The sequence below is a fragment of the Corylus avellana genome, chromosome 8 (assembly GCF_965113065.1).
Source record: "Corylus avellana chromosome 8, dhCorAvel1.hap1.2, whole genome shotgun sequence".
NCBI lineage: Eukaryota > Viridiplantae > Streptophyta > Magnoliopsida > Fagales > Betulaceae > Corylus > Corylus avellana.
The window spans coordinates 19,968,584-19,986,895 of record NC_142497.1 but is presented as its reverse complement, the minus strand read 5'-3'; the positions used below and the strand labels follow the sequence as shown (position 1 = coordinate 19,986,895).

General features: G+C 40.0%; 1 protein-coding gene and 1 pseudogene across 1 annotated transcript; both read right to left on the bottom strand.

Annotated features, from left to right (window-relative positions):
* Positions 1-1,112: 1,112 nt before the first annotated feature.
* Positions 1,113-3,816, bottom strand: LOC132162757 (scarecrow-like protein 34 pseudogene; annotated as a pseudogene).
* Positions 3,817-5,613: 1,797 nt separating this feature from the next.
* On the bottom strand, positions 5,614-7,959 carry LOC132164349 (scarecrow-like protein 34). The gene is made up of 2 exons (XM_088519100.1): positions 7,408-7,959; positions 5,614-7,377 (listed from the first exon to the last, which is right to left on the bottom strand). Exons 1-2 carry the CDS (start codon positions 7,957-7,959, stop codon positions 5,662-5,664), a joined length of 2,268 nt encoding a protein of 755 aa, XP_088375226.1. The 3' UTR covers positions 5,614-5,661.
* Between the last annotated feature and the right edge of the window lie 10,353 nt (positions 7,960-18,312).

The window sequence follows — 18,312 nt, the reverse complement described above, 5'->3', positions numbered from 1 at the left end:
CTTCATTTATCAAGTCCAATGCCAAACATAGCCAATGTTCTGTTTGGCATTCCACTCATTTTTCCTTTCCTTAACTTCTTTTTTAGACGTTAACAATCAGCCAACAGAATTTCTAATTTTAAAATGTGTGATTTTAAATATAGTGATTTGAAAATGTAATTTTTTAAAATGGAATTAAGGGTTTAATAAAATCATAGTTTGACTATTAAAATTATGTGTTTTTTACCTATGATATGAAAACAAATATTTTTCTATGTTTTCAAATCTCACTTTTTTAAAAAATGCATTACCAAATGATAGATTTTCTATAATTTAGTTTAAAATGCACTACCAAATGATACATTCTAACAGTTTTCTTTTCGTTTTTTTCTTTTCAAAACAAAAATATTAACAAACAACTCAAAATAATTAAAAAGACAAAAAAAAAAAAAAAAAAAACAAGCTACACTGATAGACTTAGTATCCCATGAAAAGAAAGAATCACAACTTATAATTAAAAAGTGAATCGTCGGTTTCTCTGATGGTACAAGACTACTGGAAAAGCTTTATGAATTTTAATGCAGATGCCAACCCTGTTGCAATTTGGTATGAGCTCTTTTATCTTTTTGTTATTTTTATCTCTTCACCTCTGCAGATTATCACCATAAATATTTAGACATAATCTCCAACTCATAATTTCTTTCTTTTTTTGGTGTGTGTTTGCTCTAACCGGCATCACTCACCCTTTCAGACAAAATTATGAACTTGTGCAGTTTTACTTCTCTGGGCAATTGTACCTCTACCAGCAAACTCTTGTTTTTTCAAACTCTAAGGCGCTTCAACGTTCTGCAGCAAATTATGTTCCAAGTTCTTAAAGCCTTGTAGACAAGTGTATCCATATAAAGGAATCATGAATCGGTGGTGATGCGGTTGCGGTTATTAGCGGATTTTTTAGTGATTAATAACCGCCCCACTTCTTAGTTGTTCGGATTTGGTATAAAAGGCCCACAAGTAGAATTGCAAAGATACTCAGAACCTTAGAACCAGTTGTGTTTTCTTGAAGGTCAAGCAGTCCTCAGAAACAGCTCATTTTGACATTTACATCCAATTTCCATTCAATTCTACTACTCAATTCAATAAATTCCAAGATCATTCAAAACATTACAATACAAAACGTTAAGTTCATTACAGAATCTGGAACATGATACCCGCAATACAAAGTTTACTTCTCTACTAGTTGGTTTAACAAAATTGTGATCCCTAAGCTGAATCATGATATTATATAAACACCCTTAGAAAGTTCAAGAAGATGAGCATACAAGATACGTTTATAATCTACCTGCACGTACAGAAGAGGAAAAAAAAATGGAAATTGAATAAAAACAATAGTTCGTGCAGTACCTAAGGTATCCTTGCCGGCCCTGCCCACAATTATGAGTTTCCACAAATATCCTCATTCGGCACCCAGCAAGAGGAAGCATAGACAATTCGGCCCTTCCATCCCTGAAGCATCCAGTGGTTGTCTTCATCAAGTACAAAATCTTTGTGGTAGCATTTCATCATCTTAGACTTGAACAAGGTCATCACCTCTCGGTCCAATGGGAGCTGCCTGAAGCCAGCCCTTATAGTCCGTACCTGCCACTGCTTGTAAGTCTCAGGCCTCTCAACCCTTTGTAAGCCCTCACATGCTAAAACATTCATAGCCTCCCTCCCAAGGAACTCTCTCTCAAACATCAATCTCTCTTTGTTCTCACGGACACGGGGTAAAGTAACATCAAATATGTCATACAATGCAGAGAAGTGGTACAGTGCTTCTCGGAACCTTGTGACAAAGAAGGGGGAACCGTAGGATCCATTAATAATAGAATGAACAAATATATTGGGGTTTATCCTCCTGATTAAATTCAAAACGGTATCCCGTGGACTGGTCTCTTCAACTGTCTCATCCAGTATGTTCTTAAACCGGTACCAACAGTTCACAACAAGCACCTCATTCCTATCAATCTTGAGGTCCTCAATTTGGATAGTCTCCCAGTTCTGTGATGCAAGAGCATGGTACTCAAAAGGAACATCAAACCGCTCACAATACTTAGCCAAACGACGACCAGTCTCCTCAATACTCTCAGTCGGACGGAATCCGGATTGTGGAATTTCTATCCCTGTAATACGTAGCTTGGGAGGTCCTCCAACTCTTTTTGAAAGCATATGGATCAAAAGTGGCCAATGGAAACCATATTCGACACCAAAGTCTATAATATGAAGACGTGTTGCTTTCTCTGCTACTTTATTAATCATTTTGTTAGCAAAGAATAGTGAGATCCTCCTGAAAGGGATGGCAGAAAGAGGAACGTTGTAAGCTTTCAAATTTTCAAAAGCTGAGATCCTTTTGGAAATTAAGGAACTATAAAAAATTTGAGTTCCAGTGCCAGTGCCAGCCAAGCGTGCCTCGAGGCCATTAGCAAAGAAATGGGCCACCCTTTGAGACCCATCACCATAAGGGGAAGAATGCTGCCTAATCTGCTTCAGTAACTCATTTGCAGTTCTAATGTCACCTGTTGATACAGCTTGCGCACATTGAATCAAAAGAGTCCTCAAATCAACTGTTTCCTTCTTTTTGCCCTGTTTCTTAGCACGGCTCTTCCCACCACTAACTCCTTGTGGCTGCGCATTTGGCTGTGAGGCCTTGCTTGCTTCATTCTGCACGGTTTCATTGTTATTGTTATCGTGTAGCAGAGAAATAGCTTCGGTGGAAACCAACAACTTATCAAACATTTCTGTCAATTCACTCTCTTCCACATAAACCGCATACTTCTTATTACTCTTCCCTTCTTCTACCTCTATATCTTCCCTCTCATGATTCTTCCTTACCCTCAACCCATCCGGTGAATTCTCTCTACCCTTCTCCCCCTTGATTTCCACCTTTCGATCTTCTCCCTTCCAGTCAGGTGATACCATGCTAGTCCCCAAATCAACAACCAACTGATTACCCCTAGGAAGGAACTTAGTAGCTTCCTCTAACCCTCCCCTAAATTGCAACACAGATTCACTATCAATAAAAATGTTCTCAGCCAAAAGCTCCATGCCATCACCGATGTTAGTCACGCTGTTCGATTGATTGGCTAAAAACTGTGATCCATTACTGGGCTGCAAATTGAGGGAAGAAGGGTATTTCTGACCGAGAGCATCATAGAAGGATTTCTCAGTGACTTGGAGACCCAAAGGGTCGTAAAACAGGCTAGGCTTGTCCTTTATGTTCTCTTCCATAAGTATCTGGCCTATGTACTTGAGAACCGTTTCCGAGAACTCAGTGTCGTCCGAGGACGAGTCTACCCCCGGACTCGTACCCACAGACGGTGTGCTCATGCTATAGCCAGCGGACGTAGCATATGGCCCTGCTGCTGGGGCCACAGTTATCGGCGGTGCGAAATCAGTGTAGCCCATGTCAGGTGGAAGCGATGAACTTTCAAGGAAGCTAAAATCAGGGGAGGGCAAATTGAATGTGTACTCGTTTAAAAGATCTGGGTATTGATTGGAATTGGGTGAAAAGGCATGGTCATCAGCTACCAAGACATTGTTTATGGAATCAGGCAACCCAGAAAACTTAGGATCCATAACTATTTATAGTATCAAACTAATATGCCGAATTCCAGAACAAATAAACACTGAACTACCCAAACCATATCAAAGACTAGGATATATCTATAACATAGATGTGAACAAGCTATAGGCAAAAGAAAAGGTTTAAAGTTGAAGAACCTCAGATATCCATCGGTTTCTCCGCGAGAAGCAAACACGTTTATCTGAGAAATAGCAGAGAATTCTCAGACGCGGACCAGCAAGATGGGACAAAAGAAATTGATGAGGTTACAGAGAGCGGCACTCAGCTCTGACCGAGAGAATTCTGGGGACGTTCGGGGAAGTTTCGAAGACGCTGTGCATGAAGACTGAAAAAGGAGTCAAACTCCAATCCTGAGAGGCATTGATACAAATTATACAATTTCAATGTTTTGACTCGTCAACAGAGTCAACTACTGACCTTGGAATCATTATTTGCTGACGTGCCGCTCAAGAAAAATACTATTAAAATAAAAAATCACTCTATATATATATATATATATTTTATCACATCAATCAAATTTATTACAATTTCAAGTAACTTCGTTTCTCAAGTCCATGCCAAACATAGTCCATGTTCTGTTTGGCATTCCACTCATTTTTCCTTTCTTTTTTTTATTAATAAAAAGTCTTAACTTCTTTTTTTCATATTAACAAATAACGGACTGAATTTCTAATTTTAAAATGTGTTATTTTAAATATAGTGGTTTGAAAATGTAATTTCTTAAAATGGAATTAAGGGTTTTATAAAATCATAGTTTGACTATTAAAATTATGTGTCTTTTATCTATGATTTGAAAACACATATTTTTCTATGTTTTCAAATCTCACTTTTTTAAAAAATGCACTACCAAATGATAGATTTTCTATAATTTGGTTTAAAATCACTTCTTTTTTTTTTTTGATTGTGAGATCGTAGTGCCAAATACATTCTAACATTTTTCCTTTTTTTTTGTTTTTTTTAAACAAAAATATTAACAAACAACTTAAAAAGAGCCAAAAACATAAAAAATAAATAAAAAATAAAAAATTAACAAAACAAGCTACACTCATGGACTTAGTATCCCATGAAAAGAAAGAGACACAACTTATAATTAAAAAGTGAATGATCAGCTTCTCTCATGGTACAAGATTACTGGGAAAGCTTTATGAATTTTAATGCAGATGCCAACCTTGTTGCAATTAGGTATGAGCTTTTTTATCTTTTTGTTATTTTTATCTCTTCACCTCTGCAGATTATCACCATAAATAGTTAGACATAATCTCCAACTCATAATTTATTTCTTTTTTGGTGTGTGTGTTTGTTCTCACCGGCATCACTCACCCTTTCAGACAAAATTATGAACTTGTGCAGTTTTACTTTTCTGGGCAATCGTACCTCCACCAGCAAACTCTTGTTTTTTCAAACTCCAAGGCTCTTCAACGTTCTGCAGCAAATTAAGTTGGAGTTCTTAAAGCCTCGGAGACAAGTGTATCCATAGAAAGGAATCATGAATTGGGGGTTATGCGGTTGCGGTTATTAGCGGCTTTTTTAGCGATTAATAACCGCCCCGCTTCTTAGTTGTTCGGATTTGGTATAAAAGGCCCACAAGTAGAATTGCAAAGATACTCAGAACCTTAAAACCAGTTGTGTTCTCTTGGAGGTCAAAGCAGTCCTCAGAAACAGCTAATTTTGACATTTACATCCAATTTCCATTCAATTCTACTACTCAATTCCATAAATTCCAAGATCATTCAAAACATTACAATACAAAACGTTAAGTTCATTACAGAATCTGGAACATGGTACACACAATACAAAGTTTTACTTCTCTACTTGTTGGTTTAACAAAATTGTGATCCCTGAGCAGAATCGTGATATTATATAAGCACCCTTAGAAAGTTCAAGAAGATGAGCATACAAGATATGTTTATAGTCTACCTGCTCGTACAAAAGAAAAAAAAAAAAAAAAAAAAAAAAATTGGAAATTGAACAAGAACTATAGTTTGAACACTACCTAAAGTATCTTTCTTGCCGGCCATGCACACAATTATGAGTTTTCACAAACATCCTGTGCAAGGAGGATCCTAATTTGGCACCCAACAAGAGCAAGCATAGATAATACGGCCCTTCCATCCCTGAAGCATCCAGTGGTTGTCTTCATCAAGGACAAAATCCTTGTGGTACCATTCCTGCATCTTAGACCTGAATATAGTCATCAGCTCTTGATCCAATGGGAGCTGCCTGAAACCAGCCCTTATAGTCCGGACCTGCCACTGCTTGTAAGTCTCAGGCCTCTCAACTCTCTCTAAGCCCTCACATGCTATAACATTCATAGCCTCCCTCCCAAGGATCTCTCTCTCAAACATCAGCCTCTCTAGGTTCTCCCGGGGTAAATTAACATCAAATATGTCATACCAAGCAGAGTAATGGAAGAGTGCTTCTCGGAACCGTGAGACAAAGAAGGGGGCATTGTAGTTTCCATTAACAATAGAATGGACAAAAATATTGGGATTTATCCTTCTGATTAAATTCAAAACCGCATTCCGTGGACAGATCTCTTCAAATGTTTCATCAAGTAAGTTTCGAAACCGGTACATACAGTTCACAGCAATCATCTCATTCCTATCAATATTAAGGTCCTCAATTTGGATGGTTTCCCAGTTCTGAGATGCCAGAGCATGGTACTCAAAAGGAACATTAAACCGCTCACAATACTTAGCCAAGCGATGACCGGTCTCCTCAATATGCTCCGTTGGACGGAATCCGGGTTGGGGAAACTCTATTCCGGTAATACGTAGCTTGGGAGGTCCTCTAGCTCTTTTTGAGAGCTTATGGATCAAAAGTGGCCAATGGAAACCATATTCGATACCGAAGTCTATAATATGAAGACTTGTTGCTTTCTCTGCAACTTTATTAATCATTTTGGTAGCAAATAATAATGAGGTCTTCCTGAAAGGAGAGGCTGAAAGATGAACTTTGTAAGCTTTCAATATTTTAGAAGCTGAAATCCTTTTGGAAATTAAGGTACTATAAAAAATTCGAGTTCCAGTGCCAATGCCAATGCGACTGCCAGCCAAGCGTGCCTCAAGGCCATTAGCAAAGAAATGGGCCAACCTCTGAAACCCATCACCATAAGGGGAAGACTGCTGCCTAATCTGCTTCAGTAATCCATTTGCAGTTCTAATGTCACCTGCTGCTGATACAGCTTGCGCACATTGAATCAAAAGATTGCTCAAATCAACCGTTTCTTTGTTTCTGCCTTGCTTCATAGCACGACTCTTCCCACCATTAACTCCTTGCGGCTGCCCATTTGGCTGTGAGGCCTTGCTTGCTTCATTCTTCTCGGATTCATCGTCATTGTCATCACATAGCAGAGAAAGTGCTTCAGTGGAAAGCAACACCTTATCAAACATTTCTGTTAATTCACTCTCTTCCACATAAACCGCAGTCTGCTTATTACTCCTCCCTTCTTCTACACCGACATCTTCCCTCTCATGATTCTTCCTTCCCCTTAGCCAATCCGGTGAATTCTCTCTCTCACCCTTCTCCCCCCTTATTTCCACCTTTTGATCCTCTCCCTTCAACTCTGGTGATACCATGCTAGTCCCCAAATCAACAACCAACTGATTACCCCTAGGAAGGAACTTACTAGCTTCCTCTAACCCTCTCCTAAATTGCAACGCAGATTCAGTATCACTAAAATTGTTCTGAGCCAAAAGTTCCATGCCATCACCGATGTTAGTCACGCAGTTTGACTGATTGGCTAAAAACTGTGATCCATTACTGGGCTGCAAATTGGGCTGAAAAACATAGTCCACAGGAACAACAACTTGCGAAAAAGAGGACATGTACTCCCCAGCACCACTGACCAACTGTGGATTAGTGCTATTACTAACACCATAGTCACTACCACTGCTAGGAGAAAAAACATCATCAGGTCTTCCCAAGTTGTGGGAAGGAGGGTATTTCTGACCGAGAACATCATAGAAGGACTTCTCGGTGACTTGGAGACCCAAAGGGTCGTAAAACAGGCAGGGCTTGCCCTCTATGTTCTCTTCCATAAGTATCTGGCCTATGTACTTGAGAACCGTTTCCGAGAACTCACTGTCGTCCGAGGACGAGTCTCCCCCCGGACTCGTACCCATAGACGGAGCATATGGCTCTGCCGATGGGGCCACAGTTTTGGGCTGAGTGAAATCAATTGGACCCAGGGCAGGTGAAAGCAATGAACTTCCAAGGAAGCTAAAGTCCTGGGAGGGCACATTGAATTTGTACTTGTTTAAAAGATCTGGGTATTGATTGGAATTGGGTGAAATGGCATGGTCATCATTGACCACGACATTTTTGATTAAATCAGGCAACCCAGCAAATGTAGGATCCATAACAATTTATATATAGTATCAAACCAGAAGCCGGATCCCAGACTAGATAAACGCTGAACTAAACACTAGGATATATCTATAAAACAGATGTGAACAAGCTAATAATGACAAAATGAAAATGGAAAAGAAAAGTTTTAAAGTGGAAGAACCTCAGATATCCATCGGTTTCTCCACGAACGGGTTTGCATGAGAATTAAGTAGCAGAGAACTCTCAAATGTGGAACAGATGGAACTGAAAACTGATGAGATTACTGATAGGGGCACTCATCTCTGTCCAAGGCAAATTCTAAAGCCGCATATAAACAATCATCTGGAGTAGTTTTCCATGCTTTATCCTAAAGTTGTCGAAATATCGATTATTATTTTTAAAATAGATAAAATAATAAGTATTAAAATATTAAGAACCATGGAATATTTTGATCCGAATAACTACAGTGGACGTTGAGGCAGGTTCGAAGAACCCAGGGGGGGAAGACTGAAGGTTGAAAACTCCTGACTGAATTGGGTGATGTATGACATCTCACATGTCCAGATTTGATGCCGCTATTGGTCCGTCTGCTAGTACGATAGATTCAAATGTTTTCACCCGTTAACGGAATTCAACCACTCCCCCCTAACCATTGCTTGCAGCCCAAGGATAAAAAGAAAAAAGTATTTCTTTGCAATTCGGAGGTTTTGACTCGAGAGAAAGTCTAACCTTCATTTTATTGTGCTTACTTTTATTTTTTAAGGGGATTTTACTGTGGTTACTTGGTAGTGAGCCATTGAATTTTTTATTTTTTTAGTAATGATTAATTCAAGTATTATTAATTTTTTATTTTTTAATAATGATTATTCCAAGTATTATTGGGCCTGTCATATCAACTGAGTTAAATGAAAATAGTAATGTCCAATGTTAAATGTTTCTTTAAAAGTAATGTAACTTACTATATTTATATTTTATCTTATTTCTTGGAATGATGTAACGGTGTTTATTAGAATTTTTTTTTTTTTTTAATAATAACTAATCTAAAGGTATTAAAGTAATATGATTAAGTGATTAAATTTATAATATGGTTAAGTGATTAAATTTACCTCTTCTTATAAGCTTAAGTTTTTGGCATAACTAGTAATTTAACAAAAGATTAATGAGTACTGCCATATCAACTCAGTGAAATGGAAATAAAATGGATCGAATGGTGGTGTAGAATGTAGCATTACTCTTCTATCAATAAGCAAAGATATTCTTAGATTTAAGGAAAATCATATTTAGTCTTTGAATTTTCATATGATTTGGATTTAGTTTTTGGGTCTCTAATGTTAAGAATAAAGTTCTTAGATTTTGTTCATATTTGAAATGGTTTTTCTTGTCATTTTACCGTCAAAGTTAACCGTCAGTCATCTAGTCATTTGTCACATGTGTTTTATTTAACAAACCAACCTCATATCAGCACATAATGTCAATGCCACTACGACAGCAAATTCCAAATCATTCTTAGAAAAACAAAAAATCAAAAGAGTCCAAGGAGTGGCATGCATATCCCAATCTAACAATCTCACAGGGTAATGCCACTCGTGTTCTAATTATTCATAATTTGTGACAACAATTTCTTTCTGCAGCCAATAAAGTGAACAATTGTATTGCATTACTTCTTATGCAAGTCCAAGAACTCTGTTCTTAAGAGTACCAGCCTACTCCTGCAGGGATTGAAACGTTGGATTTGCTCTCTAGGTTTTTAGGTCTTTTGGTTTCAGATCGATTAGTTTCTGTTTCTCCAGTCAAGTTAATTTGTTATTCAATATTTTCAAATGTCTATCTTTTAATATTTTTATCTATGTGATATGTTCACATTCACTTATTTTTTTAAAAAGTAAAAGAACAAAGAAAATGCTAAGAAACAGACATTTAAGAATATTGAGTAGCATTTTTTTATTTATTTATTTTATAAATGACTCGGCATTTGCTAATGTGGCATTGGCATTGGGTTATAACATATGGTTAATTTTGATGGTCAATAGACCTTTTGTGAAACCTCGTCAAAATCTAAAGATTTTGGACCTTTTTTTCTTTTCTTATTTTTCTTTTTCTCTGGGGTAGCAAAAGGAAATAGGGAAGGGTCAAGGCCGATCTTTCCCGCCTAATAACCTTGTTCTTGATATTGAAAACCTATTAACTAAATCCAAATCACATCAAAACTTATGAACTCAATATAATTTCATTAAGAAAAAAGAAAAACTTGAGACAATTTTTTCTTAATTAAATTAAATTGGAAGAAATTTCTTAAATTCAGTTCATTAAATTAATATCTATATTCTTATATACATTTTTTTTTTATTTTTTTGGGTGTACCATGTAAGTTCTTGTATACATTTTTTTAATAAGATACTAAAAGTGCATGTAAAAATAATATATTTTTTAAAAATAAAAATGGATAAATGCCCACTCCAATTCGGTGGATGGGAAATTGGTTCAAGAGGCCCATGGTAATGCCTGCCAATAATGGTGCGTGTCCTTTTTTGTGTTTTCCGTAAATGTTTTCCACACACACTCAAACTTGTCGGCTCACTGAGGGAGTGAATCTAAGCCGGTCAACAACACGAGCGTTTGACTACGTGAATTTGAGAACACCTGTACCTGTTGGGACAGATTGAGACAGTGACAGCATGTTGCTTTTGTTCAAAATTGTCAAACTATCTGACGCCGCCGGTGACCTTGGAAGCCACCGGTTCCTCGACATAGCTTGGGCGCCAAGATTTTCTTTTTATCGCGTGTTTTTAAATTTACTTCTTTCGTTAAATTTAGCTATTTTGTTAATTTATCTTGCTTTGACAGATATTGTAAAATAGATAATTTTCTTACTATTATTATAGTAAATTTTTATATTTACAAATTATTGTAACAACTTGTAAATAATATTTTTATTATATTTTTTTTTTATTTCTATTTTTTTAATCTTTTTTTCTCTCCTTCTCTCTTTATCTCTTTATATAGGGAAGATAAGAAAATGATAAAAAAAAAAACTAATAAAATAATACTAAAAAATAATATTTAATTATAGTAGATAATTGTTGGGGACAAGGATCAGTCAGATAAAGCCCAATGACCCAAAGACCCAAGGATCCTACGAACATACGAAGGGTGCTAAGACCTCGGTTGACTTAGCCCAAGGAGGTCTCGTGCTCCCAGCTTGAGACATAACTCATGGGCCAAGATAGTCAAAGACCGGGGGTGCATTGGTCATTCCATCACAAGAGAAATGATCAACCATTCAACATTCAAATTCTGTGTCAATCAAGATAAGTCAATTAGCGTGTAAGTTAATGAAGGTGGCCGAGACCTACTTGGACACTGTGACTTCACATCGCATAAAAGCTATGATCTTCATCCCCTAATCTTGGGCTACCAAGATCACGGAACAGCTAACAAATACTATCCATTTTTCGAATGTTTGCATAGCAGATATTAAGGGATAAGGTCCCTCAACGTACGGGAGGTCAAACTCCTCTCATGATATAAATACAAATCAATCATCAAGGTTAAGGTAATCACAACTCTTACTATCCAGCTTCATTGTTGCTTACATCTCCTTTCTCAAATCATTGACCTAGGCATCGAAGTATCTTCGCGGGCAAACCACCGGGGACTCTAATCCTGTTGTTTGCTCTTGTGTGCAAGGTCAACTCCTCTCGTTGCACCACCGTGCAGTTTATGCCACGTCATACCTCGAAAAGCTGTGTTTCAACAATTTGGCGCCGTCTATGGGAACTCGAGATTTTCATCAGTTTCTGACAACAATCCAAAATGGTAACTACGCGTGCATCACAGCAGCAGTTGGAGGGTCGAGCTGAGCTGCCCGGTGCAACTACTACTCCCCCGGATCTTGCCAAATTCAGGAAGCAAATGACTGCTTCCATGGACGCCCTGAAGAAGCAGAACGAAGAGCTTGCTACCTAACTCACAGCTGCTGAAGGTCGTAATGTTCGCAAAGAGCGTGAGCGAGAAGAAAGGCGTGAGAGGGAGCGACGAGAACTCATCCGCCAAGGCAAACAGATTGAAGGGAGTGCTAGCTCGGTCCATGGCAGTCATCATACTACTGTCCAGAACAAGGGCAACCCTGAGAAATCTAATGCTGAAAACGAAGATAACCATGAGGAGTCCAGCACTGACAGGTCTGAAAGACCTCATCATAGCAGGTCTGAAAGATCTCATCATAGCAGGTCTCATCGTGAGAGACGCCACGGAAGATCCCATCACGATTGATCTAATCACGACAGGTCCCATCGTAGTCACTCTCATCGTGGGGGAACCCATACTCGTTATAATGAGACTAATGTAAGTGCTGAGCTGGGAGACCTGAAGAGGAAGTATGCCGAGATGGCTGATAAGATAGCCAACGGAGAGAATGGGGTGATGGCAGAGGAACTCATGGAAAACACCAACCTACCCTTTACAGATAGGGTAATAAACTTTCCCCTACCTGATAAATTTAAAATGCCTCATAGAGATAAGTTTGATGGCAATGGAGATCCTAACGAACATATGGAAGGCCTCCGTGCACACTTCAACCTCCACGGTACCCTAGATGAAATCTCATGCCGTGCATTTCCACTAACTCTAGCAGGAGCAGCTAAAGAATGGTTCGCAAGGCTCCCAGCCAAATCAATGGATAACTTCAAATCTTTAGGATGTCTCTTCCTCACCCAATTTTTGGCTACTTGAAAAAGGAAGAAGAGCCCAGCTTACCTGCTCTCTCTGGTCTAAGGGAAGGATGAGTATTTGAAAGACTTCATGCTCAGATTCAACAAGGAGAAGTTGCTGGTGGAGAATCCAAGTGAGCAAACAGTACTCGATGCACTGATGCATAGGGTGAAAGCTGAGGGGCCGCTGATGGCCGAGCTATCAAAGAAAACCACGAAGGTGACTCTTCGTTACTTTATAAATAAAGCTGACGAATACATCAACTAGGAGGAAATGGTGGCGGCGCTAATGAAGTCCCAAGAGAAGGCTGCTCAGCGAGAGGAGACTCGGCAAGAGGAAACTCGGTGAAGAGAGACTCGCTGAGAAAAAAGGTAAAGCAGCATTAGCAAGTTCCGAGAGAAACCATGAGAAGATCCCGAAATGGCAGGACAATGCAACTCCTAAGCCAAGGAATGACTCCCAACGAAAACCAAGCAAGTTCACTCCATTAAACACTAGCATGACCGAGGTGTTGATGGAAATCAAAAAGGACCCCAACTTCAAATGGCCAACAAGGATGAAGGGTCCCGCATCTAAGCGAGACCATACCAAGTTCTGCCAATATCACAATGAAGTTGGCCACCTGACAGAGGAATGTGTATCTCTTCGTCAAAGATTGAATCCTTCATTAGAAATGGTAAGCTAGTAAGGTTCTTGGCAGACGAAAGAGAACGAGGAAGAGACCCTCAACGACCCCTGCCGCTTTAGGGGAACTGAGAAGTTGGGGGAGGCCGTGACCAAAGGCCAAGGCATGGTAATGGCCAAAGGGATGATCGGTATGTCGACCCAGCACATAATCGGCAAGCCGAGCCGAGGAATGATCGGGACACTCATCCCCAACTTCGTAATCATAAGGTAGTATAAGAAATCCTAACCATTGCTGGAGGAATAGCTGGCGGAGGAGAGTCTAACTCAGCTAGAAGAGCCCATGCTAGAAGGATGCAGACTCAGGAAGTTCTCTTTCTCGAAAGGCTTACGAAGACTTTGAAGCGAAAACCCATAGTTCTATCATTTACTGAGGAAGACACAAAGGGGGTAATGATGCCCATGACGATGCACTGGTGGTAACTATGACCGTGGCCAACCATGTGCTCCACCGAAGTTTAGTAGATAATGGAAGCTCAGCTGACATCCTTTATTGGCCAGTTTTCAAGCAGATGGGCATCGATCGAAGTAGGATCACGCTATTTGGGTCTCCCTTAGTTGGCTTTGCGGGAGAGCAAGTCCAACCTATTCGAATCATCTCACTTCCCATCACAGCAAGAACAGCTCCCAGATAATCGACTATTATGGTCGATTTTTTGGTAGTCGACCGACCATCTGCCTACAACGCAATAATCGGTCAGCCAGCCCTGAATAAGTTGAAAGCAGTAACTTCAACCTACCACTTGAAGATGAAGTTCCCGACAGAGGAAGGGGTTGGAGAAGTCAATGGGTGATCAAACTGCAGCAAGGAAGTGTTATATAACTTCCTTGAAAAAGCCTTCAGAAGCCACACCTTTGACGATAAGTATCGTGCGAAGCAAAAAGGAACATGAGCCAAAAGGTGTGCCTGCCGAAACGCTAGAAGACGTAACAGTAGCAAATGGCAAAGTGGTGAAGATCGGTTCTCAACTCTCCTCAAACATTCGAGAAAGCCTCATCATCTTTCTGAAAGTAAACTTGGAGGTATTTGCGTGGACACATGAAGACATGCCTGGCATTAGCCCTAAAGAAATACTTCATCAGTTGAACTTAGATCCTAGTGTAAAACCAGTGAAGCAAAAAAGAAGGAAGTTTGCTCCTGAACGAAATATGGCGATAGCCGAGGAGGTGGAGAAATTACTAAAAGCTTGGTTTATTGAAGAAGTTCATTATCCTGATTGGTTAGCCAATGTAGTATTGGTTAAAAAATCAAATAGGTAGTGGAGAATGTGTGTGGACTTCACCGACCTCAACAAAGCTTGTCCAAAAGACAGCTTTCATCTCCCCCGCATTGATGCACTAGTCAATTCAACGTTGGGTTATGGGTTACTCAACTTTATGGATGTTTTTTCCCGGTATAACCAGATCTACATGCACCCTGAAGACAGAGGGAAGACTGCATTCATCACCGACCGGGGATTGTACTGCTATAAAGTCATGCCCTTTGGCCTAAAGAATACAGGGGCGACATACCAAAGATTGGTAAATAAAATGTTCCGAAACATGGAGGTATTCATAGATGACATGCTGGTCAAAAGCACGTTGCCACAGGACCATACAACTGATCTACGTGAGACATTTGAAACATTAAAGATGTATGGGATGAAGCTGAATCATGCAAAGTGTGCATTCGGAGTGTCCTCTAGAAAATTCCTCGGCTATATGGTGTCAAACCGAGGGATTGAAGCTAACCCAGAGAAGATCCAAGCAGTTCTGAATATGCCGTCCCCGAAGAATACGAAACAGTTTCAACAATTGACAGGAAGGATAGCAGCACTTAACCGATTCATCTCTCGGTCCACTAATAAGTGTCTGCCATTCTTTAAAATCTTGAGGAAAGCCTTTGAGTGGTCTGAGGAATGCGAGGAGGCCTTTGAAAAACTAAAGAAGTATTTAGTTAATCCACCCTTGCTCAGTCGAACAACCCCAGGAAAAGTATTATACTTATACCTAGCCGTTTCTCCTAAAGCAGTTAGTGCAGCCCTTGTACGAGAAGAAGAGGGGGTGCAGAAACCCATATACTTCATCAGCCGAGCATTAAAAAGGGCCGAGGAGAGATACCCCCAAATGGAAAAGCTTGCCTTTGCTCTCACCATTGCGTCCAGGAAACTTCGACCATATTTTCAGGCTCATACGATAAGGGTTCTCACTGAATACCCTCTCAAAAAGGTGCTGCACAAGTTAGACTTGTCTGGTAGGCTGGCTAATTGGGCGATCAAACTTGGAGAGTTTGATATCGAATTCCTTCCTCGGAACTCCGTCAAAGGTCAAGCATTGACTGATTTTCTGGCAGAATTTACTAATTTGCCAGATGCTACTCAGTGGCCAAAGGATGAGACTTGGGTAGTTTATGTGGATGGGTCATCCACAAGGAGACGTAGCGGAGCTAGGGTAATACTCATCACCCCAGAAAGAGAAGAACTGCGAAACTCCATAAGGTTGGAGTTTAAAACTACTAACAACGAAGCCGAGTATGAGACTGTGATTGCTGGACTCGGTCTAGCCCGAGAAATGGGAGCTGAGTTCGTCGAATTACGAAGCGATTCTCAAGTGATTGTGGGGCACATCCAAGGAGAGTTCGAGGCCAAGGGAGATAAAATGAGGCTGTACTTATCAAAAGTACACGACTTACAGAGTTCTTTTAAAAAGTTCTGCATTGTGAAAATTCCAATGGAAGAAAATGCAGAAGTAGACCATCTTGCTCAGACTGCTTCAACCGAGGAACCTGTCCAAGAATCCAAGAAAGTAATTCAGTCCCTGTCCCGACCTACGATAATCGATGAGGTCTCGGCCTTGACAACAGAACCGGCACCTGGATGGCAAAAGGAAGTGGGGGAGTATCTGGAGAAAGGAATTCTCCCAGAAGTAAAGAAGACAGCTATCCAGCTGAGAAAAAAGGCCGCTAGATTTACGATGGTAAATGAAACTTTATACAAACAAGGTTCTATGTTACCACTTCTCAAGTGTATTTCCAAATAAGAAGGTAATTCTGTACTTCGTCAGATTCACGAAGGTATTTGTGAAAGTCATTTAGGCGCAAGAATGCTGCCGCATAAAGCGGTCCAACTAGGCTTTTATTGGCCTAATATGACCAAGGACTCGGTAGAGATGGTCAGACATTACGACAAATGCCAACGTTTTGCCAACATCCCCAAACAACCCTCCAAGGGGTTGAGCTCAATCTCCTCCCTGTGACCCTTCTCGCAATGGAGGGTAGATATAGTGGGATCATTATCTCATAAAAAAGGGTGTTCGATTTGCAGTAGAGGCCGTGGATTATTTCACGAAGTGGGTGGAAGTGGAAGCCCTAGTGAATATAACAGCCAAGAACATAGAGAAATTCTTATGGAAAAATGTTATCTGTCAATACGGCATTCCACACACATTCGTCATGGATAATGGAAAGCAATTTGACTGCGATTCATTCAGAGAATGGTGTTCCAAGCTCCACATAAGGAATTACTTCTCATCCCCCAGGTAAACGGGCACGTCGAAATCACTAACAAGTCAATCTTCAAACTTTTGAAGAAAAAACTTGGTGATCAAAAAGGAGAGCGGGTAGAAAATATCCCAGAAGTCTTATGGGCTTATCGGACTACGATGAGAACTTCGACTGAGGAAACCCTCTATGCTCTAGCTTTTAGGGCTGAGGCTGTTATACCCACCGAGGTAGGCTCGATTAGCTTCCGTGTGGAAACCTTTCGGCCTGAGAGTAATGATGAAGGCCTACTGCCGTATCTGGATCTGCTACAGGCAAAGCGGGATCAAACCCAAGTATCCTTCTCAGCGTACCAGGAAAGGGCGGCATGGTATTTCAATAAGAAGGTCAATCATCGAAGCTTCAAAGTTGGAGATCTAGTTCTACGAAAGGTTACTATTGCCACCAAAAACCCAACTGAGGGCAAGTTGGCTCCTAATTGGGAAGGACCTTACAAGGTGACCGAGTGCCGAAGATCGGGAGCTTACTACCTTAAAGATTCTGAGGGAAAGGCACTCCTCAGGCCATGGAACGCCGAGCATCTCAAAAGGTACTTTGTTTAAATTATAACTTCGTAAGAAATTGTTGCTTTGATTTATTATTTGTTTCATCAAATGAAAATCTCCTGAAGTTATACCAACTAAAAGGAAAATATGGAGTTAGAGGCACCTCTTGATTTACTTTTCGGACAGGTTTTCGAAGGTAGTCAGAGGATACAGTTGAAGAAACTATAACTCACCTCTTAACTCACTTCTTGAACAGGTTTCTGAAGGTAGTTAGAGAGTGACAATCAAAGAGACTATAACTCACCTCTCGATCTACTTCTCGGACAAGTTTCCAAAAGCAGTTAAAAAGAGACAATCGAAGAGCCTATAACTCATCTCTAAACTCATCATCGATCACTCGGACAAGAAAAGTCAAAAATCTCAATGAGCCTCTCGAACAAACATCTAAGGGGGGCTGGAACTTTGGTTAAAAAATGATTATTGTTTAAAAAAAAAAAAAAAAAAAAGAATATTATCTATTGCAAAATAGTCATTCATTCCTATTGAAAATATACAATATATACAATCAGACCCTCCTTTGGTCGACAGGATCAAAGGCCTCAATAACAGCAGGTGCGTCGAAAGGGACTTGAGGCTCTGCAACAAGGCCATTGTCCGAGGGCTGGTCGATACCTCCAGGAGTATAGTCGAATTCAAAAATCCCCTTAGCATCTAGCATTTGCTCCTGTCCGAGCGAAATAACCTGCTGAAGGGCTTCGTTAGTAAAGGGCAGGTTGTCGGCTTCCACAGTATTAAGATCAATGGAACATGAAGGATCCTAAGCCCAAGCTCGGAAAGTCTCAAAGCCAAAGCTTATCCCGTCCAGCCAAGCATTATCACGCGTCCAGGTGGCGTATGATAATTGTTTCTCATACTTGCGAGCTCGGTTATCGGCTTCTTGCAGCCGAAGCTCGGTCTCCTGGAGCTTT